The following is a 24772-nucleotide window of genomic DNA, read 5'->3' as shown; positions in this document are numbered from 1 at the left end:
TGTCAGTGTTTGGGACTCGTATCAACTTCCCTTACAACAGACACCCAGCTGAGAGAGTGTTCCAAGAAAAATATATGGATTTAATTGCAAAGCTTTGCTCAGGCAGCCCCAGAGGAGAGTTCAAAGGCAAAATAAGGTGCTTTCTAGCACCTCAGAGTGCTGTAAGGTCTAAAGGTTACTAAAGCAGGAGCCACTGCCCAATAAAAATCTGTTTTGAGAGTTCAATTGTAAAGCATATAATGGATCCTTTTACAGCTTTTCCCTCATTCTGAGTCAGAGTGGTGGTTCCTACGGTGATGGTGTGTTTCAGCTGCTGTCTACTCTTGCCTTCAAAGGTACCCCAAAGCAGAGTGTCTGTTTTACCTCTATTCACTTTGCAGACAATCAATAATATAGCTATTTTGTAGAACCTAGAGCATTTGTTCAAGGGTGATTTAATTTTGTTTGGTGGTAATCCTGCAGTCAAACCCAGATAAACTAGATATTGCATTCCCCTCACAGACTGGGGTTGTGACTTGTAAGCAAAAGAATAAATCCTCAGAATCTTGCGGCCTTCAACTGTGGGTTTGAGAACAAGAATGAGCTAGTACTCATATCAATCAAATACAATTGAATGAATTGCCCCAGTTCTCAGTAGATAACATTATAAAAGGAACCTGTTATTTCTGGGCTAAAAACCAAAGGATCTCCAGTGTGATTTTCAACAATGTTTTTATAAAAGCAGCAGACTAATCCACTGAACCATTTTTAATCTGCCTAGAGTGAATTTTAGAGTACAAACGTGAGCTGGTTTATTTACTGAGAAGGAAAAGATTCATGTGCCTATAACAATATGTAGGCAGTATTCTTCCCTGGGCATGGAATTTAGAATTCCAATCAAGTAGAAACCAGATGCACCAGTATTTAGTGCAGCATATGATGCTAATAGTCCTCATTTTTGCCATTCATGACTATAAAACAAAGCTACCAGAATTTATTTTAATAAAGGCAGTGCTTTACCAATCATTCTGATCTGTCTTCAGATACTTTTAGCTCTGTGTTCTCCCCACCTCACCCCCAAACCACACCCAAGCAAACACTAAATATTCACAGCTATTCTTTCAATTTGCAATTTTGCCTGTTTAAAATGCAGATTAATATAGCTCTTTAGCTTTTGAATAAATAAAATTAAAAGATGGTTATGTTCGATTATAAAAAAAACAGTTGTTTGCTTCCATCATCCCACGAAGGCTGCTGATTTGAAGGTATCCCAGTTTTACACACTGGACACAAGCTGGTAATAAATAACATGGTATATAACTAAGTCAAAAAAATTTCATGCATGAAAGATTTTGGCTAATTCAGTTCTTCAATTACATTTTTGCATTTTAGATGGAATTCTATATATGCACTCTACATATTAAACATTGGAAAAACTGTTTTAATGTCATTACTTTGTAATTAAGGAAAATTCTGACACAAACTGCACTTAATTTACATTTACCTACAATATATTTTTAAATTCATGCCACTGGAATTGATGCAGAGAAGGAAAATACAAATGGTCATGAAATCTTGATCAATTTCCATTAATTAATGGTTTTGCATAAGTAACCAGTGCAACTTTTGCTAAAAAGTTCTTCTTTTGTTTGCTCCATGTTATAGTTAACAGCAAACTCTTGTATTTCAAAACAACATAAAAGGATGATGTTAAGTGTCTGAAATAACATTTTAATAATGAATTTTAAGTAGCAGCTTTTGAAAATTAATTTAATTTTACAAGCCATAATGGATTTGTGTGACAAGGAAAATTTAATGAATGATTCCTCTGGAAACCTTGGCTCTCTGACAGATTAGGTTCATGCAATTTCAGCTGCAACTCAGAACTGGATAGAGAGAAAAAAAATCATGGGTTTAAATTTTCATCACCATCTCGTGACACTAGCCAAAAAGTGTGTGAAGACAATCAGGCTTGCCTGTGATGCCTTTTGTGATAAAGCAGCCTGCCAATACTCACTGCAACAGATGAAAAATTCAGTTGTTGCTGTGAAGTTTCTCGGGAGAAGTGATCATTTTTAGAACTACACAGTTTACGGAGAAAAAGATACTAGCTGTTTTTTGACACATTAAACCATACACAGAAGTTGTGCTTGTTTGGTCACTTGCTGCATGAATCTGCTTTGTTTCAATTTATTAAATTCAATGAAGTTATGCTTTAAATATGCTCTAAACACTGAACATTTGTACAACTTTAATGCTCAAGGATTAAATTTACAGTTAATTTACATTTACAGTTAATAACATTAAAACTGCATTTCAATAAAAGTTCAAAGTTCATCCACTATTCTGGTTCCTTAAAAACATTTGTATGTGTAACGTAACGTACACGCACAATCTCTACTGTTGTACTTATTTCATCTGTGCTTATCAGCTGAAATGGATTGGAAGGTAGCCAGACACAGGCGGCAGGCAGATGGTATGCTTTCCATCATAAGTGATAAGGATACATAAGACAATCTCAGTTAAAATAATATTGACTATGTACTCCCTCATTTCTGAGATGTTTTGTTTTAATGCATCTTTGCTTAATCTTTATAATTTTCTAATAAGCAAACAAGGAATATTTCTCAAACAGGTGAAGGAAGAAATATGTTTAAGAATTTATTTTAACTTCCAAAAGTGTAGATAAATTAACCTAACCTCTCATTAGCATTCTTGACTTACCTTCAAACAATCTGGGGTACCATATAGCTCATAAGAAATTGATATTTTAAAACATAGTAAATACAAGAAAAACTCTAAGGTATACATGCAAATGTTAATTATTCTATTTAATATTAGACATTTTAATCCTTTTTGATTATAGTTTGACATTTATGGTGTAGACCAGGATTTGTGTATTATGTTCCCTTCTATGAGTTCTGCAGGATTCCCCTCAAGTGTTGAGAAACTTTAAGGAAATCAAGGAACATGGGAATAGCATGATACAGTAGTGTTGAGATAGAATATCAACTATACAGTTACTGAAAAGCAGAGCAAGCTAAAGCAGCACATGATCTATCCCTGCCCCTATTTCCACTGTTGACAACTCATTTACATATCATCCATTAGATTCAAGCAGAGTTAATCTTTCAAGTATTCCTTTGCGCATACAGTGAATATATAACCTGAACCTCTGAATTACTTGGTTTATCAGTGCGAGTCTAAACCCCTCCTCCTCACACAAAATGCCAGTGTCATGATGTCCTAAGAAAGTAAAAATAAGTTGTGCTGATAGATACTAACCATTATTCATTTTCTCTTCAAATGGACACTTCTAACCCTGTCACATGATAAATGCATTACACTACTACACTTTGACTTAAGACCAAAACATTTTCCAAAGCACCGTCCACTTGAGGATTTATTAAGTACTGTCAGAGCACAATATATCATTAGCAGACATGCAAAATCTGTTTTTAGTCAAAGGGAGAAATTCTTGCATTTTATATTCCTTCCTATTCATCTTCCAATTGTTCCTCTCAATGGCCAACAGATCTGCAGTAACCTCGAGAATTTTCACATGGATATTATCAGTAAATGTTTTTGTTAAAAAGCATATTATCACTTTTGTAAGATTAATGGAATGGAAAAGCAAAAGATTTGAATACATAACCATTTTAAAATGAATTTGAATATAGATGACAATAGTTCACCTCCCCTTTCACCCCAAGATACAAACAGAAAAAAAAGCAAATAATTTTGAATTACTATTCTAATCCAAGCAACTTCCATGAAAATGTGGTAAATTTCAAAATTGTGGTCTAATTCCAGAATTACAAGGCAATGAGTAATATTTACTAATTGGAAAACATTAAGATGGGAACAGTGCCTCAACAAATTGTGTTTGGGGGCTGTACAGCACCTTTGCAGACCAAGTGTGGACTTGTTTGTGGGAGAATGAATATTAACATAAAAGATGAATCCAATTTGTTCAAAATTTACTTAACTTAAAACACTTCTAATACATCTCCACCTGGCCTTCTGGAAAAGTTGCAACATTTTTAATCTTTTCCTAAACTTCTGGAATTAACTTTGCAGCTCCTGGAGACATCTGCAGGTTTTCTTTATCAGAAGTTGAATGGATTTTGCTGGAGTTCTAGACAACAGAAATGCCTCAATACATATTTGCATAAATGCCTGTTTGGTTTTCTCACCAAAGTCACTGTCTTGAACTCCCTGCTTAATTTGCTTAACAGCAGAAGTAGTAATAGCAATCATACTTCAATTAACTTTGATGCTGACACAGAAGTCTTAGGAGAGTTTCAGAAGTTTAATGTTGCTCTAAATTAACCCAAGTACGACCTTGTTTGTATTGCTATCCTAAACACCTTCAGATCGGTTTTTTTTGGAGACAAATTAACATCATGATAAAGCCATGTCATCCAGGGCACCACTATAGTTGAAAACGGAAAGCAAAAAAATATATAATTTGATGCCAGGAGTATTGTAAGGTCTTGTGTTAAGACTATTCTAGCTTGAAAATTCTGGGAAAGAATGAGTTAAGAGTATTTCATGTAACTGAGGATAAGAGGAGGAGGAAGAGTGCGTCGGATAGAATACTTAAGAGTATCATGATGAAGAGAGGGGAGTACCAGGATGATGAAGAAAGTTCATTAGAGCACTGACCAAGGTATTATCAATCAAATGAGGGAGATAAGAAGGATTGGGAAGGAAAGATTGATTGGGGTTAGAAGTGACCATGAGCACAAAAAGTCAGAATTCATTCTTAATTTAATCAGATTTAGAACTCAGGACTGAATCTAAAAACTCCTTTAGAATCTGAAATCACCATTCATATGCAAAACTAAATATCATCAAAATGAAATCAGTTGTAATAAATAAAATTCATAGAATGGAAAGTAGAATCATAGCACAGCATGGAAACAGGCCCTTCAGCCCATTGAGTTCACACTGACCAACCACCACCCATTTACACTAATCCTACATTAATCTCTTTTCTTTTTATTCTCACTAACTACCCCCAGATTCTAGCCCTCACCTACATACTGGAACTAACTTATAGGGGCCAATTAACTTACCAACTTGCACACCTTTGGGATGTGGGAGGAAACCCATGTGGTCACAGGGAGGATGTGCAAACTCCACACAGATAGCGCCCGAGGTCAGGCTTGAAGCCAGGTTTCTGGCTCTGTGAGGCACAAGCTCCACTAAATGTGCTGCTAGTAGTTGTTTGAAAAGTTGCAATTTCTTGCTGTTGCATCTCAGTTGCTGATTGTGTTTATTATTCTGTCAACTGGTGACGAAAGAGAAAGTTCAGCAGGTGTCAACCAAGTATTTAGCACCAATGTTGGTTAAAATGCATCAAAGACTAAAGATCCAACTATTTTGTTCTGAATCTAATTTGTTAGACTCAACCACATAAATTAACAAATCCCTGTCGGCCATTTTAAAAGATTAATTTTAAAATAAAGTAAACTCCTTTGCTAAATTGATAGGAATTTCAGAAAAACACATTAAGTGGTCTTATGTTAACATAGCAGTGTTATTTGAGGGTCCTCAATCTATAAAACGTGGGATAAAGTTAGAAAGTAGTGACTTCAGGTAAACTTCAGATGGGAAAAGACGGCATTTACTTTTGAAATGTATTTAAAATAAATTTCTCTCTACAAAACAGCCTTGAGTTAATTATCAGATTTTCAGGGAATGATAATTCCTTTGGATTGATTATGAGTGTAGAATGGGCATCACATAGGGAGCACTTGCCCAAATGGAAAGCCAGAAGCTTCCAAAAAGAGCAGAGCCAGGTCAGTAATAAAGACTCTCACATGGCTAGAAGAAAGAATTACAAATAAAATACTTTGTGACAACCACTGCTTAGGTCGCGGTGCCTGCTAAACAAATCAAAGTAGGGCCAGCATGTTCTCCTGCTCATCACATCACAATTTTAGCAAAGAATCCTAAATCGAGCAAATTGGGTCCAACTACTTCTAAACATTTGCCAAGATTAGGAGCAACTATCTTGTAAATGCCCTTAGACTAGGACAACGTCCCCTTAAATTGACCCTTCTTGCACCTCTTTAACAATTGGCTCGAGGTTTCCTTTCTACCTCAAATCATTGTTACTAGTTCACTTCTTTCATGTTCACCAGGGCAATGGGTCTCTGATCTTATTTTCTACAGCTATTGGCCATGTTGGATTCACAATATTTCTTGCTACACTTCATTAGTACAAGTATCCATAAAAGATGCCCAGTTTCAACTCCTCCCATTTTGTTTTGTTCTCTTTGCCAGTGCTATGATTTTAATCATTATAAACCAGATGTACCAGAATAACTGCAGATGCCAGAAATCTGAAATAAAAATAGAAAATGCTAGAACCACTCATCAGGTCAAGCAACATTGTGGAAAGAGCAACAGAGTTAACATTAAGTTGAAGATTTTTTGTCACCTATCCAGCATTATTTCAATTCTGATGAAAGATCTTCAACCTGAAACATTAACCGTTTCTCTTTTCATAGATGCTGAGTGTTTCCAGCATTTTCTGTTTTTATTTCACCAGAAATATACTGCTAAAACTAAGGGTTTAATGTAAGCACTGCTGCTGAAAAGTTTTCATTACAAATGTTCAAGAAATCCAAGGCAGAGGTTCCTTGGTAGTCAGAGTCTAGGTGCTGCTGCTGTGCTGGGTGTTGCAGCTAAAGGTTCCAATATCAATGTGTATAATGACTCTCTGGCATTTAATAATGTGGTTGGGGGGGGGGGGGGGGTGGCGGTGAAAACACCCATTTTGTAATAACTGTCAGAATACTATCAAATAGCTTATTCATTTACTCTGCTATTCATCTTCCATTCAAGCATCTAGGTGCTCACTGACCAAAAATGGTCCCAGTCCACAAATGCATTAATTTCAAAAAGTTCAAATCCCTCCATGCCCCCAAACATTAGTCAATGATTTGAATTACCTTCTTAAAAATCTGTCTCTGAATTACTCCCTCTAAGAACCTCAATTTATCTTTGCCTATGCTTTGAGCCACCTATCCCGTTTCATTTCTGTTATCTCAATTTTTGCCTTGGCACCCATCTATGAAGCAATTTGTGGTATTTCCTTACATTAATAGTAGTATATAACTGCAAGTTTCATTCTCATAACTTTCCAAGGTAAAACTACAAAAAGGCTTAATGGTATTGTAAGCAAAATATTTTGTTGGTAAAATAGAAAAATTTATGTCATTCAGAAATTAACATTCATATTCTAGATAATATTTGTGGAAGTTCAGAAAATAAATAAAATTTTAAACTTTTACTTTTCATTGGATTCTTTCCCCTTTCATTTGTTTCACTTTAACATTTAATTCACACTTTGATTTATATTTCCTCCCAAGTCCTTTACTATTCTCTAATGGTTGTCACCTACTGCAGTCTTTGACAATATCATCCACTACCCTGACATCACCATGTGCAACCACACATATAACAACTAAAAAATTCCAGAATTCAGTTTCAGGTTAAAAACAGCAGAACATTAAGCTAGGGGAGTCTGCAACATGCTCCTGCTGTCATAGGTAAAATTAGACTTGGGAAGTCTATCAATTAAATCTTGCCAAGTGGCTGCAGTGCATTTGGAAGGCATACAATGCAGCAATGACTTTGAGCTTTGTGATACTGTTGGAACTGCACTCATCCAATCAACCCAAGGCTATTCTATTACATCCATTTTGCCTTGGAGATGGTGGAAAGACTTGATAATCAGGTGTATGTCACTTAAACTGACTTCAGCTATTTCAACTTCCCCCACATAATCTTGAAGACAATTGCTCAGGATTAAGGATGACTTGCATTCACTCCAGTTCTGTGAGTCTAAGAAAGATGAGGATATGGGATCCACTGTCTTTGCCACAAGTGAGGCAAGTGGTGTTTGATGGGAAATGTAAGCCAATTGTCTGGGATTCTGCACATTCCTCCTCTTGTTTGTACTTGTCCTCAGAATGCTCCAGTCAGAGGCTTGAAATGGTCAGTGACTCCAATGGAGAGCATATATGTTTCCAATTAAATTTTTTAAAATATGTTTGAAGATTTTCTCTTTGTTCTTGGATATCTCTTGCCTTGATGAAACTGAGATTAGAGCGCTCATTTTGGGATTCATGCATCAGGTACAAGAACTGCTTAGTCAGTTGCTTAAATGTGATCAGAGCCTTGATGCTGGAGATGTTAGTTTGGGAGAGGAATCTGACATTGGTTCACCTATCCTTTTACAGATTTGAAAGATTTTATGAAAATAGCAATGGTAGTGCACATGCCCTCTGTAAGTTTGTCACATCTCCTAAGCACACAAGAGGGCAGAGATCACAACTGCTTTGTAGACCACAAGTTTGGTGCTAAGTTTGAAGTCTTGGTCTTCTAACACCTTTCCTCAGTTGGGTAAAGACTGAGCCAATGCATCGCTGAATGTCAATGTCTGCATTCTTTAAGAGGTAGCTCCTGAGATACAAAAAGTAATCCACAGTTTCTATGGTTTGGCCAAAAATCTTGATTGCTGGGTGTGATGTTGAGCAACAGAGCAGATTGATAATGGAGCTGTGCCTTTCAGATGTTTAGTATTTGGTCCACCTTCTCATAAATATCTGTGTGGAAATCAACAATGACCTGCAGCTAGGGGACTGAGTGCATATATTTGCAGACACAGTCTGCATTCTATAATTAGATGACCAAGACTGAGTAATTGTGGATTGGAAAGAAGGTGACAAAGGTTTCTCAATAGCCTTCTGAATTAACTCTACTCCATTGGAGAGCACATGGTGGTTGGTGCAAGATTACAGCAAGGATAATTGAGAAGAGGGTTGATGGGTTGTCAGAGTTTTGCTTGACCCCAGTCTGCACTGGGATTCAGTCTGTCGGAGACTCACTGCTTAGGATCACAGTTTGCATGTACTTGTGCAGCAGATGTAGAATGATGATGAGTTTTTGAGGATAACCTAATTTGAGAAGGAATTCCATAATCCCTCTCAGCTGACGGAGTCAAGGTTTTTTGGTGAGGTTAAAAAGAATACCATGTACAATGGTTGGTGCTGTTCCATGCATTTTTCTTGCATCTCTCGATGGACAGAATCTGTAATTGAACTCTGGGAGGAGCTGAATGAAGAGGATTCTTTGCGATGACATGCCCTGTGGTTAAGCAGGGAGACCCCTTCATCATTACCGCAATTAATCTTGTCTCTTTTCTTGAAGATGGTCACAATTAACAGCAACCAAGATTCTCTAACATGCTCTTCTCCAACCACATGAGGGAGATGAGGTTATGAATGTGTGCCAAAAATACTTCTCTATTATGCTTTAGAACTTCAGCTGGGTTTCCAACTGTTCCAGATGCCTTTTTGTTTTTCAACTGTCAGATGGCCTTTTTAAACTTCTTGCTGGGCTGGGGTTGCACTGAAAATGTGCCAGGTAGTGTGCTGTGGGCCAGCCCCATCTACACAAGTTAAAGGAAGGGCCTGGATTCAGGAGCTCTTCAATGTGCTTCTTCTGACATTTTGACTAACTCTCTGACCTTGATAAGATCACCTCTGTTCTTGTCTGTCATCAGGAAGGGTCCTAGGGCTGCAGATGGTATTCTGGGCTCCCATCAGTTAGGTTACTTGGTTGTCTATGTTGTGCTGACTAAGAAAGGTTTCTTTGCAAAGTCCTTAGGATCATCAACATATATTTTCTTGTGGTTATTTCAACAGCCATCACCATCTGGGGGCCAGATAGATGGCAATGATAGGCCAGATTGTGTGGTCGTTAATCCAGCAGTTACCATCCAAGTGTTGCAGGTATCATTTTAGTCCTTTACTTTGACCATGACATGGTCTAACATGTAGCAATGCTGTGACGGGGCTTTGTATTTGAGTCTTTGATGAAATAGGGTCTTAATTATGAATAGACTGTTGCAAGCATTTTAACAGAAGGACAATTCTGTTGGAGTTTTGTGTTCCCTTCTTCCTTGTTCACCTCAAACACGGCTCTTTTACCCTTGTATGGACCAATATGGGATCTGGATCTGAATGGTCCTATCAGTGAGCACATGTGTTACTAAGTGCTTAATAGCAACATGGACAACACCTTTTAACACTTTTCTGATGATTGACAGTTTCCAAGAATTTTTTTAATATGATTCATGGGTGGTAATAGACTAGATGTAATTTGCTTTGATATCCAGGAAAGGATATGCGATATCAAGAAATGGCTGGCAGTGTTACATACAACAAAAGCAATGGGCCAGATAATATGCTGGCTTTTGCACTGTAGACTTGTGTTTCTCAACTTGTCATGCCTCTAGCCAGGTTATTCCAGTACAAATACATCAACCAAGCAATGGAGAAAATTGCCTTGGTATGCACCTACTTAATTTGAGAAAAGGAGAGAGTTACTGACTGTAAGAAGATAACATTTAACCAAGTGTTAAGTCAAGGAGTTGTGATAAAATCGAAGTGAGTGAGATTCAAAAAAAAATCTCTGCTGATTGAAGTCATACCTCATGCAAAGATAGCTACTGGATAGGTCAATTATCTCAATTCCAGGACACTGAGATAGGAGTTCTTCAGGGAAGTGTCCTGGACCATTTCCATATGGTCAGAAGTGGGGAAGCTTGTTGACAATTTCACAACATTCAACTTTATAATTTCTCAAAACTGAAACAGCTCATAGCTGTACTACAGCAAAACTCAGACAACAACCTAGGCAAGGGCTGATAAGTGGCAACTAATGCTTGTATTACACAAGCTTCCAAATCACAATTTGTTACCTCTTACACCATGATCTTTCATGAAGCATCTTATCAAATGTCTTCTAGAAAACTCAGTACATCCATTAGTTTCCCTTTATCCACAGCCTCTTCCTGATTATGCTGAATTTTTCCAAGTGCCCTGCTATAAGGCCTAAAATCTTCTAACATATTTTCCCTATGACAGATGTTAAGCTAACTGTCTTGTAGTTTCTTTATTTTTGTCTTCTTCCCTCTTTGAATAGAATGAGAAAGAAAAGGAGAAGGGCTATTATTGTCAACGAGGGATAATATCAGCAGAGTACTTACATAAATATTGAGTGGTTGACTTCTTAGAAGACACAAAAAGCCTCCTGGAAACACTGGAAAACCAAGGCCCAGTGCAAATGAGGAAGTTAAATAGAAGATAATAAATAAAAAAAGCTGCAGAAATGAATGAGCCTGAAAATTGAGAAACCCCAAGGACCTCATGATCTACACCCTGGAATTTTGAAAGAGGTAGCAATGAAGATAGTGGATGGTGTAGTTATCAAAATTCTGAAGATTCTGACATGGTGCCTGGAGACTGAAGGGCAACAAATATGTCTCCACTACTTGAGAGGCAGGAAAAAAACAGAATTACTGACCTATTACCCTGACATAGATTCCAGCAACTTCCCAAATACCTATGATGAAGCACGTGATATCAAGGCACTCAGAAAATAATGACTTAGCAGAATCAAAATGAATTTAACTGTAAGTCATCTTGATTAGTATATTTGAGTAATTTAACAATGTATGTAATAAAACCGATGGAAGTCATCACTGGACCCAATTTATTTGAATTTTCAAGAAGACTTTTGATAAGATCCCACAAAGGATGTTGGTGAACAAGGTACACCATACTAGTAAATTACAAGGAATAATATATCAACATGGATTAAGAGTTGGTTAACATTTAAAAAGCAGTAGGCATACATGGATCCCTCACATTAGCGACTAGTGGAGTACTACATATCAATTCACAATCCAAATCAGCCATTTGACTGAGAGGACAAAATTGAGGTTATCCATTTGGATTAAAAAATGCAGAAAAGTTAAGTATTGTTTCTAAAAATGGAAAATGCTGATGCTCAAAGGGACCTAGGTGGCAGTATGAAAGTGCAACAAGCCATTAAGGCGGCAAGTGGTAGATTGGTCTTTATTGCTAAACAATATGAATAAAGATGTCTTACTAGAATTACATTGTGCTTTTCATTTTAAGTCAAGAAAAATGGAAGATTAATAATACAGAACTTGAGTTTATTGTTATTGGTCATTTGAAAAAATATCTTGTTGCCAGAGTTGATCCTTGGATCGGTTGTATATGAGATTGTCGGTTTGATGAGCTTAAAATTTGAATGAAGAATATGTGCAAATCATTTCTTAAAATCTACCCAAACGTTGGAGATTTTTGGAATTAATGACTTCCCTCCCTTCCTCTCTCCAACCCCTTCTCCAAATATTAATACAGTATGTTGAGTTTTAGGGTCTATTTACCTAAAAATTGTTTATACTTGAAATAGAGGAAAGCAGTGTAGATTGATTAGGTTGGTTCTTGGGATGGCACATCTGTTGCGCGAGGGAGATTGGGTAAGCTCCCTGAGAAATAGGGATCACACACACAAAATAAGGGGTAAGCCATTTAGGACTGAAATGAGGAGAAATTTCTTCAGTCACAAAGTGGCAAATCTTTGGAATTTTCTCCCTTGGAAAACAGAAATAGATGGAATTTTCAAAATTAGAGGGATCACTGAATTTTAGGATAGAGCTGGAAATATTATTGAGGTAGAAGATCAGCTATGATCTTGATGAATGGCAGTGCAGACCTGAGGGGTTCAATTGCTCTCCTGATGTTCTATTTTTTGTTAAATAAGAGAATGGTGAGATAAAAAGTGAGGCCAGGCATGAATGAGAGAGGACTGCAACTATCTTCCAAAGTTCCCTCGATAGTTGTGTTTTTTCTTGTTTCTCTGTTTTAAAAAAATCCCTTTATTGTTGTTGACACATTACATCTTTTCTTAAAATATCACCTGCACTGTTCCACCTCCAAATTCTTTATTCATAAGCCAGCTCAACTCTTATTTTCAGACCACCAAGAAACACATCTGTTAATTGCTAATTTTCCAATATTTTTGCTATATATCTGATAACAGCAGTATTCACTTTCCTACCAAGTGTCTTCTGTAATCACAATTTCAGAACATACAATATGTTAAGTAATTTCTTAATTTCAATAATAACTATACATTGAAACTTCTTCATTGGTTGTAAAACTGTTCAAGAATTTTGAAAAGTGCACAATAATGCTGCATAAATACAAGCCTTCCTTTATGGACATTTTTGACTTTCTAATTTTCAATTGATAGCAATCCCTTCAAATAAAGAATTCAAATGTTGTTTCTTTGGAGGTAACATGTAGTTTCAAAGTAAAAGTTATCAAACCTAACAAAAGTGTACTTTAATAATTATTTTATACCACCTTGCAGAAGATGCTTTCACAGAAGAATGGATGGCTGATGGTTGGCATGGATTCAGTAGGCCGAATGGCCTGTTTTTGTACTGTTTCTCTCTATGGCTAAGAAATGAGCTTCAGCTGGAAGCATGTACCAGATCCAATCCCATTAACAGTAGCAGAAATTTAAATGATTCTAAAAGTAGCCACATGCAGATTTCTGCAAGGTGAGACAATGGTGGATGATAAATTTCTGCTTAAGAGTATTAGTATTTATGAACAAATTAAATTATAAGAACTTTGCTTTAGAAATCTTTCAAAGACTGATTTACAGGATACAGACACTGAACATTACTCAAGCACTCTCTGTTGATGCACACTTTGAATAGTGTCAGTAAATGACAGCGCTGCTGCTCTAAGAACCTGGATGTGGTCAGTTCCAAGTTCAGGGAATAGCATACTCTTGCTGCCTATGGTACACAAGTAACTTGTGATATACTGACAGCAAATGAAGAGATACAAAGAGCCAATGTCCATAATTTAAAGTAGAGAACTAATGCATACATGTGATCTTTAAAAAAATGTTCTTTGTTTTTTCAGGAGCAATTTAAAGCTCTACAGAAAAAGATATCAACATAAATGTTAAGAATCTGGCTTTGGCACAACATTTAAAGTGAATATTCCTCAAATGGGCTCAGTGATAGCAGTGTAATCTCTGAATCAGAAGTATGACTATCAGTAGGTGTGCAAATTATTTATGCCGACTCTTCAGAACAGTTCAGGTGGGGTGCTACATTGTTAGAGGTACAATTTTATTGATGGAGACAAGTAAAACAGAGAAACCTTACAATCCTACTTCAAGAGGGCAAGCAGTTCCCCGTTGTCCCAGCTGATAAATTTTCCCCAAAGTCCACTTGAAAAGATGTGGTTACCAGTTCATTTGTTATTTGTGGGATCATTCTCTGCATTTATTTGGTGATTCATTTACCAACATAATGGTGATTGCACTTCAAAAAGTAAGTGTGAAGGATTTTAGTAGTCCTTCTGTTAAGCAACTAAAGGTTGTACAAGGTCTTGTGGAAATTAACAACTAATTGTCAGAATTAAACACAGGTGGTTCAATGCACATACAAATCAATTTAAGAAAGGACATCACAACTTCAATAGTCCATTATCCCATTATTCGGAAATCCCAATGGCATCTGGCTCATCACTTTCCTGTTTTCTCTGCTCCCCTTAAGCACACCAGAATCCTATTTGTATGCTCCCTTTAAGCTACCACAGCCCTGTTTTCTGCTCTACCTTTAAACTCACTGGAAAATATATTACATTACTGTGTAACATCTTAAATAAAGTGAATTAAAAATATGTTGGATTATTAATGGAGTAACATCCAATAGTCTGGAAAATCCATCAGTCCAAAGTCCCAAAGATGCCAGATTACCAGTTTTACTATAATGGGAAACTTCCATTTTTATCCACAAATTAGTAAGGAAAATCATTTTTCCTTATTCATCATCCAAAAGTTATTCCTGGTACTTTATCAGTGGAAATCGCTGAAGTTTAGTAGTCTCTAGACCTTCCCATATATTTTGTTCACTCATGTGTTCTCGCACATTTTACATTCATGTACAATGTTATACTTATGTTTTTGTATGTACACGAATAAAATTTGCTAGCAGAATGCTGGAAAATGTAAGCACAATCAAATCCAATTGCGATATCAAGTTATATTTACTGAAGAGATTGATTGTGTCATACCCGCTTCTGCATGTCTTCAATTTGCTGCTGAGGGATAGTCTTCAAAATACTGTACAATTCAGAAAGTTTGTCTTCTGGTATGACTACAGAAGCTCTGGAGAAATAAATAGATAATAATGGTTAGATCTATTCAGCTCAAAACCACTATTTTCTCCCCTCCTGGTTTAATTTATACTTCCGTCAACAAGCAGTGCTGCCTTGTCAAGGTGTAAATGCTACATCTGAAGTCTTGGTATCAACAGTTGATATCTGTAGAATATAATGAGGGAAGCATTAAATTTTGATTAGGAACAAAAGTTTGAGCACTCATTACCGTCACTGGGGAAAAACCGCTTACATCTGCTCCAGGCAATCCAGTTCATACATGGCATGATTTTCACTATTTGAACTCCACAAAAAATAGATATTTTTCCTCAAGCAGCCCCTCAAGTTGAGGACAATGTGCTTCCAATCCAGCAGTTTCAGGAGTGGAAGATGCCTGTATGTGATTTCCACTAATGTTGAATGTCTGCATCCACACTGTCTTGATAGTGCATGGACCTGGTCCAAGACAACTTGAGACCAAGATTTCTTGCACAAACTAATCATGCCTGTACATCCATTTGTATCCACTGTTATAGTGCTATCATTGTTAACGTTCAAATACACTTGAATGTATTTAGTTAATGCTCAGGTGGCATTATTGTACATGTCCAACTTGGCTCTTTCCACCTTTGGCAACCATGCCTTCAGCTGCTAAGATTCAAAGCTCTGGAATTCCCTCCCTAACTTGTTGCTGCTTAAAACTTTTCTTTACTCATGCTTTTGATCACATAATGCCAATTATTGTCTGTTAACTGCTTTTGGAAAATACCTTGCTAAATACCAATGCATCGCAATCAGTTGTAAAGCCCTGGTTCTTGCTAATTTGCATCTATGTGGTAAATATTGTCTGTTACTACAAGAAGGGAGTATACACTTCTGAAAGCTCAGTTTATACAGTTTTTATTGTAGTTCTGCTTGCAAGCTCTCAAGCACGGCACAAACATCCCATAGATGTCATACGCACAAAAAAAAACCTAAATACGAGCAGTAATAGATTGATGAAATTCAATATCACATCTTAATGTATTCCTTCTTCACCAGTTGACTGGTCAAAAGGACAAATAGAAAACCCTTATTCAGCGAAAATTAAGCTAATTCCAGTTGTCAAACATCCTGCCAACTAATTCCAACATAAAGACTGCATTCAGAATCTTCCTGCTTTATATGATTTATTCACAGAGTAATTAAAAGAGGTTTGCTGAACTGTCCATACTACTTTGTGGATTATAAACAAGGCACAGCACTTCCTTGCATTTAATTTCCAGAAAGGTAGTGGTTTAACAAAATACAAAGAAATTGATTTAAATGTGAAAGAAATCTATTAAAAAAAAATCAGAAATAATTTAACAAAAGCAGAATGTTATAGGCATTAATTATCAGCATACGTTTCAATAGTGATAAATCAGACCTTTGAACTTTAAATCATTCATAGAATTCTACAGTACAGAAATTTCAGTGTCTGTTTAAGGCAGAAACAAAAAGATCTATCCATTTAAAGTACATCAATGTTCTTAGACACAAAATCTAAATTCAGAATCTGAACTCATTTTCCTGGAAAACTCCAATTTGAGTAATCTTTCACCAATCTCAGCTTGTCTAATTAATATCTTCCCCAACATTTAAACTATAGAACCCTGCAATTTTCAATTAACTAGTACTTCATAACTGTTATTTCATGGTAGAAGCTGCAAGTAGTAAAAGATTTCATACAGCTAAAGATATCATTTTGTTTTAACCCAAGAGCAACTGCAAACATTGAATGAATACGAGTGCCAAAAATATGATGATGAAGTATAAACATGGTAAATAGAAGCAGAAATAGGCAAGTTCTGGCTCTTTAATGCCATTCAGTGAGATATTGGTTGATCCTCTATCTGTATTCTATATCCCTGCTCTTTCCTCACACTTTGTGTGTCCAGAAATCTACTGTATCCTTAAATATATTCAGCTATTTAGTCTTCGCTGGCCTCTGTGATAGAGAATTCCATACGTTCACCACCCTATGTATGACAAAATGTCTCCTTATCTCATTACCAAATGTCCTAAAACATATCCTGAGACTGTTATCCCTCATTCTCGACCTCTGAACAAAGGGAAAACATTCCTGGCATCCTTTCTAGCCCAGTTGGAGTTTCAATGAGATTCTCCTCTCATTATTCTAAACCAGAGCAAATACAGATGAGGTTGGTCCAATCCCTTAAAAGGCAGTCCTGCCACCCTAGGAATCAGTCTAGAACCTTTGCTGCGCTCCTTTTATGGCTAGTATATTCTTCCTTAGATGAGGAGGCCAAAATTGCACACAATACATCTGGCGTGATCTTACTACAGCCCTCTACAATTGTAGCAAGATATTCTTGCTTCTGTCACCTTGTCACCTTAACTGCTTGCTGTATTTGCATGTCTGTTTTCAGTAACCAGTAATCTCTCACCAGTGTTTTGCTGTTTTCTGTCAAGGCGAATTACATCACATTCTAATGCACATGTCACATGTTTGTCCACTTAATCAACTTGACTAAATCATCTCAAAACCTGTATATCCTCTTCAAACTCACAATCCTCTTCAGTTTGTGTTTTAGCTTACCTTTTCCAGTCCAGCACTTCTGAAAATGGAAGGATGTAAGAATCTCCAATTATTACTGGAATGCAACCTGCTTGAAGGACATCACTTAGGATAGCTTGCCCAAGACGTGCTCCACGCAGCACGATGCAAAATGTGGCCTCCTGTCAAAGAAATAAAACGTCAGCCTGGCAATCTTTAAAGCACATTTGTCATATCTCCAAACTTGTTCTGTTATGGCTTGGTGCCTTTTCCTTTCTACAGTTTTATGTAGGAAAATAAATGAAAAATATGTATAAATGCAAATAATTTTCCTCTACTTTTATATTCAACCAAAGAGTGAGACCTATTGAGAGGGACATTATCAACAGCAAAACTGAGGATACAAGCTAACCCAGAGCAACATTAACAATTTGTACAAACAATCTGAGCCTATTACAACAAGGTTCAAATAGTTCACGTTAGTCATCTAAACTTCTAGGTTGGAATACATTCCAAAATTATTACAAATACTAAACAATTTTTTGATTACTCATTTATTACTTTAGATAAAGGTTGATAGCACGCTGTCTTATCATGAAGCTATCATGAAGACATGACTGGTGGAAAATGTCCTTTTATTAAAAAAATTATAAATTTTTTTTGAAGTCAGAAGATTAGTGGATGAGTGTAATCCAGTAGATATTTCAGCCTGATTTTGCAGTAAGTATTGGATGTGGTGCCCTTAATAGATTAATGCAATCCTTGTGAAATTGAAGAGGACCAACTACAGCGAATAAAGTAAAGCTGCATGCCCACATACAAACGGAATAATGACTGTAGATTCACTTAAATTACCAGTGAAGAATATAGCATTACAACTGCTTAAGACATGCTAGTCTTTTGCCGTCAGATATTTCCATAAACTTTTATGCATACACTAACATCTGAGGCACAACAATCTCAAAGTATCCAGTCTATAAATTATAAGCAGGTCCAAGAAATTCCAGATCAGTTCACAACCATGAAACAAACACTGTTCTATAATAAAGCTACTCAGATCTGGTGATATTGTATCAGCTGCTACCGCGATGCGAAAGTAAGACGCTAGTCAATGAGCTGCAGAACAAAACTGATTTATTTTCCCGCCTTGCGCGGGCCTTTTAAGAGGAACGGTTCCCACCCACCATAAACAGAAATGACGTATGCGCTACGTCATCAAACTTTTCCTGCTCGTGGGTTCTCCCTGTCACTCGGGGAAGATGAAGGCCCAGCGCCATCTTGGGCCTCGCTGCTCCAATGACGCGAGACCCGACCGCCAAGCCGGTTTGCTTGTCTGGACGGTGAGTCGCTACACAACAGCCCCCACCCCCCCCCCCCACCCCCAGAACTGGCAATAGGGTCCCCAAGGTTCGCGGGCTGTGCTAGCCGTTGCTTAGGAGGTTGGCCTCTGCGTCGCAGTGTTGGGACCTCGACCGGTTGTTGTAGATCTAAATGGGCTGGTTTGAGGCGGTCCGTCGTGAAGACCTCTTCCTTGCCCCCAATGTCCAAAATAAAGGTGGACCCATTATTCCTGATGACCCAGAACGGCCCCCCGTATGGTCGTTGCAACGGTGCCCGGGGTATGCCCCCGCAAACGAAAACAAATTTACAGTCTCGTAGTTCCTTGGGCTCACAGGATGGGGCTTGACCATGCCGCAAAGTGGGAATCGGTGCCAAGCTGCCGAGCCTCTCGCGCAGTCTTCCCAGGACTGCCGTGGGTTGTTCCTCTTGGCCCCGAAGGGCGGGTATGAAATCCCCTGGAATGACCAGAGGCGCACCATACACGAGTTCAGCTGACGAAGTGCATAGATCTTCTTTGGGGCAGTGCGTATGCCGAGCAGAACCCAAGGCAGTTCGTCGACCCAGTTAGGACCTTTCAGGCGGGCCATCAGGGCTAATTTCAGATGGCGGTGGAAATGTTCCACTAACCCGTTCAATTAAGGGTGGTAGGCCGTGGTGGTGTGCAGCTGCGTCCCTAGCATGTTCGCTAATGCAGACCAGAGGCTGGAGGTAGACTGGGCACCTCTGTCTGAAGTGATGTGGGCCAGAACACCAAAACGTGAGATCCAAGTTGTGAGCAGCGCCCGGGCACAGGAATCAGTCGTGATGTCGGATAGAGGGGTTGCCTCTGGCCACCTCGTGAACCGGTCCACAATGGTAAGGAGGTACTGGGCCCCTCTTGAAACTGGCAGAGGACCAACGAGGTCAACGTGGATGTGGTCGAACCTTCTACGGGTAGGCTCGAACTGCTGTGGCGGGACCTTGGTGTGTCGTTGGATTTTTGATGTCTGGCAGTGCGGACAAGTCCTGGCCCACTCACTGACCTGTTTGCATAGGCCATGCCAGACGAACTTGCTGGTAACCAATCGGCCAGTTGATCTGATGGACGGGTGCGCCAACCTGTGTACCGAGTTGAAAACGCGTTTCAGCCAGGCTACAGGAACTATAGACCGGGGCTGGCCTGTTGCGATGTTGCAAAGGAGGGTCTGCTGACCTGGACCGACTAAGAAATCTTGGAGCTGCAGGCCCGAGACTGCGGTTCTGTAGCTGGGCAGCTCGTCGTTGGCTTGCTGTGCATCAGCCAGGGCCATGTAGTCAACACCCAGAGACAGGCTATGGATGGTCGGTCTGGAAAGCGCGTCACCAACGACGTTATCCTTTCCGGAGACATGTTGGATATCCATTGTGAATTCGGAAATGTAGGACAAATGTCGCTGCTGATGAACTGACCAGGGATCGGAGACCTTGGAGAAGGCGAAGGACAAAGGTTTATGGTCAGTGAAAGCGGTGAAAGGCCTGCCTTCTAAAAAGTACCAGAAATGCCGGACCGCCAGGTACAGTGCTAGAAGTTCCCGATCAAAAGCGCTGTATTTAAGTTCGGGTGGTCTAAGGTGCCTGCTGAAAAACGCCAAGGGTTGCCAACGGCCTTTGATCAGTTGTTCCAGTACCCCACCAACCGCGGTGCTGGATGCGTCCACCGTGAGGGCGGTTGGGACGTCTGCCCTAGGGTGTACCAGCATCGCGGCGTCTGCCAGGGCGTCCTTGGCCTTAACAAAGGCAGCCGCGGCCTCGTCGTTCCAGGCAATGTCCTTGCCCTTGCCAGACATCAGCGAGAACAAAGGGATCATGATATTGGCTGCTGCAGGGATGAACTGATGGTAAAAGTTGACCATCCCCAGGAATTCTTGCAGGGCTTTGACCGTATTGGGACGGGCAAAATGGCGGATAGCATCTACCTTGGCAGGTAGGGGTGTTGCTCCTTCGCTGGTGATTCTGTAGCCAAGGAAATCGATAGAGTCGAGTCTGAATTGGCACTTGGCCGGGTTGATAGTGAGGCCGAGATCACGGAGATGGGAGTACAATTGGCGAAGGTGGGAAAGGTGTTCTTGGTGGTCACAGCTGGCGATTAGAATGTCATCTAAGTAAATGAACACGAAGTCCAGGTCTCGGCCTACCGCGTCCATCAGCCGCTGGAAAGTCTGCGCAGCGTTCTTAAGGCCAAATGGCATTTGAAGGAATTCGAAGAGGTCGAATGGAATGATAAGCACAGATTTGGGGACGTCGTCAGGGTGGACTGGGACTTGGTGGTATCCCCGGACGAGGTCCAGCTTGGAGAAGATGTGGGCCCCATGTAGGATCGCCGCAAAGTCCTGGATGTGAGGGATGGGGTAGCGATCCGGGGTGGTGGCATCATTCAGCCTGCAGTAGTCGCCGCAGGGCCTCCACCCACTGGTGGCTTTGGGGACGATGTGCAGGGGGGAGGCCCAGGGGCTGTTTGACCTGCAAACGATTCCCAACTCCTCCATGCGGCGGAACTCTTCCTTTGCCAGACAGAGCTTGTCTGGAGGTAGTCGTCGTGCTTGGGCATGAAGAGGTGGCTCTGTGGTAATGATGTGATGCCACACCCCATGCTTGGACATCGAATTTGTAAACTGAGGTGCCAAGACCGATGGGAACTCGGCGAGGAGCTTGGTGAACTCGTTGCCAGACAGGGAAATGGAGTCCAGGCGCGAGGCTGGTAGGCTGGCTTCTTCCAGGGAGTAGGTTTGGAAAGTTCTGGAGTGCACTAGCCGCTTCCCTCACAGGTCAACTAACAGGCTGTGGGCCTGAAGGAAATCGGCTCCCAGGGGTGGCTGGGTGATGGTGGCAAGAGTAAAGTTCCAGGTAAAAAATGGCTGTCGCCGAATTGTAATTGAACTGTACAGGTGCCGAAAGTCCGTATAGTTGTGCCGTTTGCAGCTTTGAGTGCGGGACCCTGTTGCCTGCTACGAGTGTCGTGGCTGGTCGGGGGCAAAACACTGACCTCTGCTCCAGTATCGACGAGGAAACGACGCCTGGACTGCTTGTCCCAAACGAATAGGAGGCTGCATTGGCGGCCAGCTGTCGTAGCCATCAGCGGCAGCTGGCCCTGGCGTTTCCCTGAACCTTGCAGGGTGGGCGGCATCAATGGGCCTCCGCGCCCCACCTCTGATGGTAGAAACACAGCTGGTCGCCAGCGTCGTCGTCTGTGTTCCTGGGGTGTGGTCGCTCTGTTGCTGGGACTGGTTTAGGTAGGCATTAGGCCCGCGGTCTGGCGATTTGGCCAACAGACAACCCGTTTTTGCGTTTGGCCTTCCACAGGACATCTGCCTGGGTGGCTACCTCACGTGGGTTGCTGAAATCGGCATCGGCCAACAGCAGGTGAATGTCGTCGGGTAGTTGTTCGAGGAAGGCCTGTTCGAACATCAGGCAGGGCTTGTGTCCCTCAGCCAAGGCCAGCATCTGGTTCATCAGGGCCCATGGGGATCTGTCCCCCAGGCCGTCGAGATGAAGCAGGCGGGCGGCACGCTTGTGATGGGAGAGGCCAAAGGTCCGAATAAGACTGTCTTTGAGAGCCGGGTACTTGCCTTCCTCCGGAGGAGACTGGATGAAGTCCCCAACCTGGGCGGCAATCTCCTGGTCCAGAGAGCTGACCACATGGTAGTACTTTGTGAAGTCGGAGGTGATCTGCTGAAGTTGGAATTGTGCTTCGGTCTGGTCGAACCAGATGCGGGGCCGAAGCGTTCAAAAGGTGGGCAGCTTGAGTGCCACTGTGTTGCCGTCCATTGTGTGGGTCCAAAATCCGTTTGGACCGTCGGGGTCACCAATGCAGCAGCTGCTACCGCAATGCGAAAGTAAGACACTAGTCGATGAGCTGCAAGACAAAACTGCTTTATTTTCCCGCCTTGCGCAGGCCTTTTAAGAGGAACAGTTCCTGCCCACCGAAAACTGAAATGACGTATGCATTACGTCATCAAACTTTTCCTGCGCACGGATTCTCCCCGTCGCTCGGGGAAGACGAAGGCCCAGCGCCATCTCGGGCCTCGCCACTCCGACGACACACGACCCGACCGCCGAGCTGGTTCGCTTGTTCGGACAGTGAGTCGCTATAATACCTTATTATTGCAGTAGTACAGTTAAGCATAAAAGTATAATTCCATGAAATTCTGTATGTCACAGTTATCATCAGGTACCAGTTAATCAGTGATATATGGATGTACAGATGGATTTTGAAATATTTTGGTCATGTCCAGATAACAATCAAAATTCATATGCAGTTGTAAACACTCACTACTGAAGAATTAGAAGATGCCCTATTCTTACATCAGCTTTCCCTGGTGTAAAGCTGGGAGAAGCAATTGAGTCCATTCAATTCCTTAAGAACATAAGAACCAGGAGCAGGCCAATCCGTCCCTCAGGGCTGGTCTGCCATTCAAAAATGAGCAATCCAATCATAGCCTCACACTCCTGTCCCACACTCTCCCCATACCTTTTGATCCCCTTGTAGTTCAAATGTTTCTCAGTCTGCCTTACATATAATCAATGATTCCACATCCAGAATGCTCCGTGTTAGAGAATTCCAAAGATTCACAACCTTAGAGGAGAAATCCCCCCTCATCTGTCTTAAATGGGTGTACCTTATTCTGAAACTATCACTTTGGAGCTAGATAATTACACAAGGGGAAACTCCTCTCAGCAATAACACTGTCAATCCCCTTGCCAATTGATGGCCAGTGATTCTAAAGCCGTTTGCGATGGTACAGTCAATGGTAGAAATCCAAGCTGAGCTGGAGATCAGATGCTAGCAGAGGTCAGCAGCAGAAAGTGACATGCTGACAAGTGGGTGCAGATGTACTGTGAATGCGCTCCCCAGTTTATTTAAACCAGGGAATGCTAGAGGGGAACATACTGATTCAAAGCACAGCCTCTAAAGAAAATAGAGGTCCTTAAATACAAGAGGTCAGAACTGTACAACACGAAACATAAAAACTGGAACAGGTCCATTGGTTATAAAGAATGAAGACAGGAGATGGCAAGGAATGCAATAGAATTATATGCATATAGCACCAGTTACAGGGACATATGTTTGAAACTGTCATTGGTCATTCTGTGATAAGTATCCATAAATGTGTGCAAGATTCCCTTAAGTCCCATGTGAAAAATTTGGCTTAGAAAAGGCAGAGTAAGAATTTACAAAACAATTCCAGCAGCGGAGAGCAAACACACAAGCCATGGAAACCAAAGAATAAAAGGAATCATTTTGAAAAATGTGATACTATTTCTCTGATACCAATTCTTGTGCACCTGCATGCTAATTTTATTGATACTACTAGACAGACAGCTTAAACAGGAAGCTAAAACACATTAGAAACAACTTTTTGACTATTTAATAAACTGAGTGAGTGTGTGTGTGTGTGTGTGTGTGTGTGTGTGTGTGTGTGTGTGTGTGTGTGTTAGTGTTAAATATGTGAATTTGTTTACATGGTAGAAGACATTTCCAAATTTTATATTACAAAGAAAAATTGCATGTAAAATAACAATTAGCCCTATCTCAAAGTGAAATAACACCTTTTACAACCACATTAAGTCTGTACTTTAATTCAGATTGATGTAGAACGGGGAAGGAGAAGGGGAGGCCAATCAAAAAATGTAGGCAGCAATTTTGGAGATGGTCTTAGCATTATACTGTCCTATCAGCAGCTGAGGTTGAGAAATTTTATGACTAAATCATGTAGATCCTTCACCCTAAGATTAAAGACACCAGGAACTTAATGGCAGATGAAGTCACTAGTTCAAATTAGGGACAGCAAATACAAATATCACTTTGGCATGAAAG

At 40.1% G+C, this 24772-nt stretch overlaps 1 protein-coding gene across 2 annotated transcripts in view; it reads right to left on the bottom strand.

Annotated features, from left to right (window-relative positions):
* ext2 (exostosin glycosyltransferase 2) overlaps positions 1 to 24772 on the bottom strand; it is a 132641-nt gene that overhangs the window by 69261 nt on the left and 38608 nt on the right. For both annotated transcript variants that reach the window (XM_052029349.1, XM_052029350.1), the window contains 2 exons: positions 17641 to 17780; positions 14976 to 15069 (listed from right to left, as the gene is read on the bottom strand). In XM_052029349.1, coding sequence (XP_051885309.1) covers positions 14976 to 15069; positions 17641 to 17780 — 234 coding nt within the window. The remainder of the gene's footprint in view (positions 1 to 14975; positions 15070 to 17640; positions 17781 to 24772) is intronic.

This window comes from Pristis pectinata, chromosome 14 (assembly GCF_009764475.1).
Source record: "Pristis pectinata isolate sPriPec2 chromosome 14, sPriPec2.1.pri, whole genome shotgun sequence".
NCBI classification, from domain to species: domain Eukaryota; kingdom Metazoa; phylum Chordata; class Chondrichthyes; order Rhinopristiformes; family Pristidae; genus Pristis; species Pristis pectinata.
Note: the sequence above shows the minus strand (reverse complement) of the source record. Positions and strands in the feature narration are given on the sequence as shown.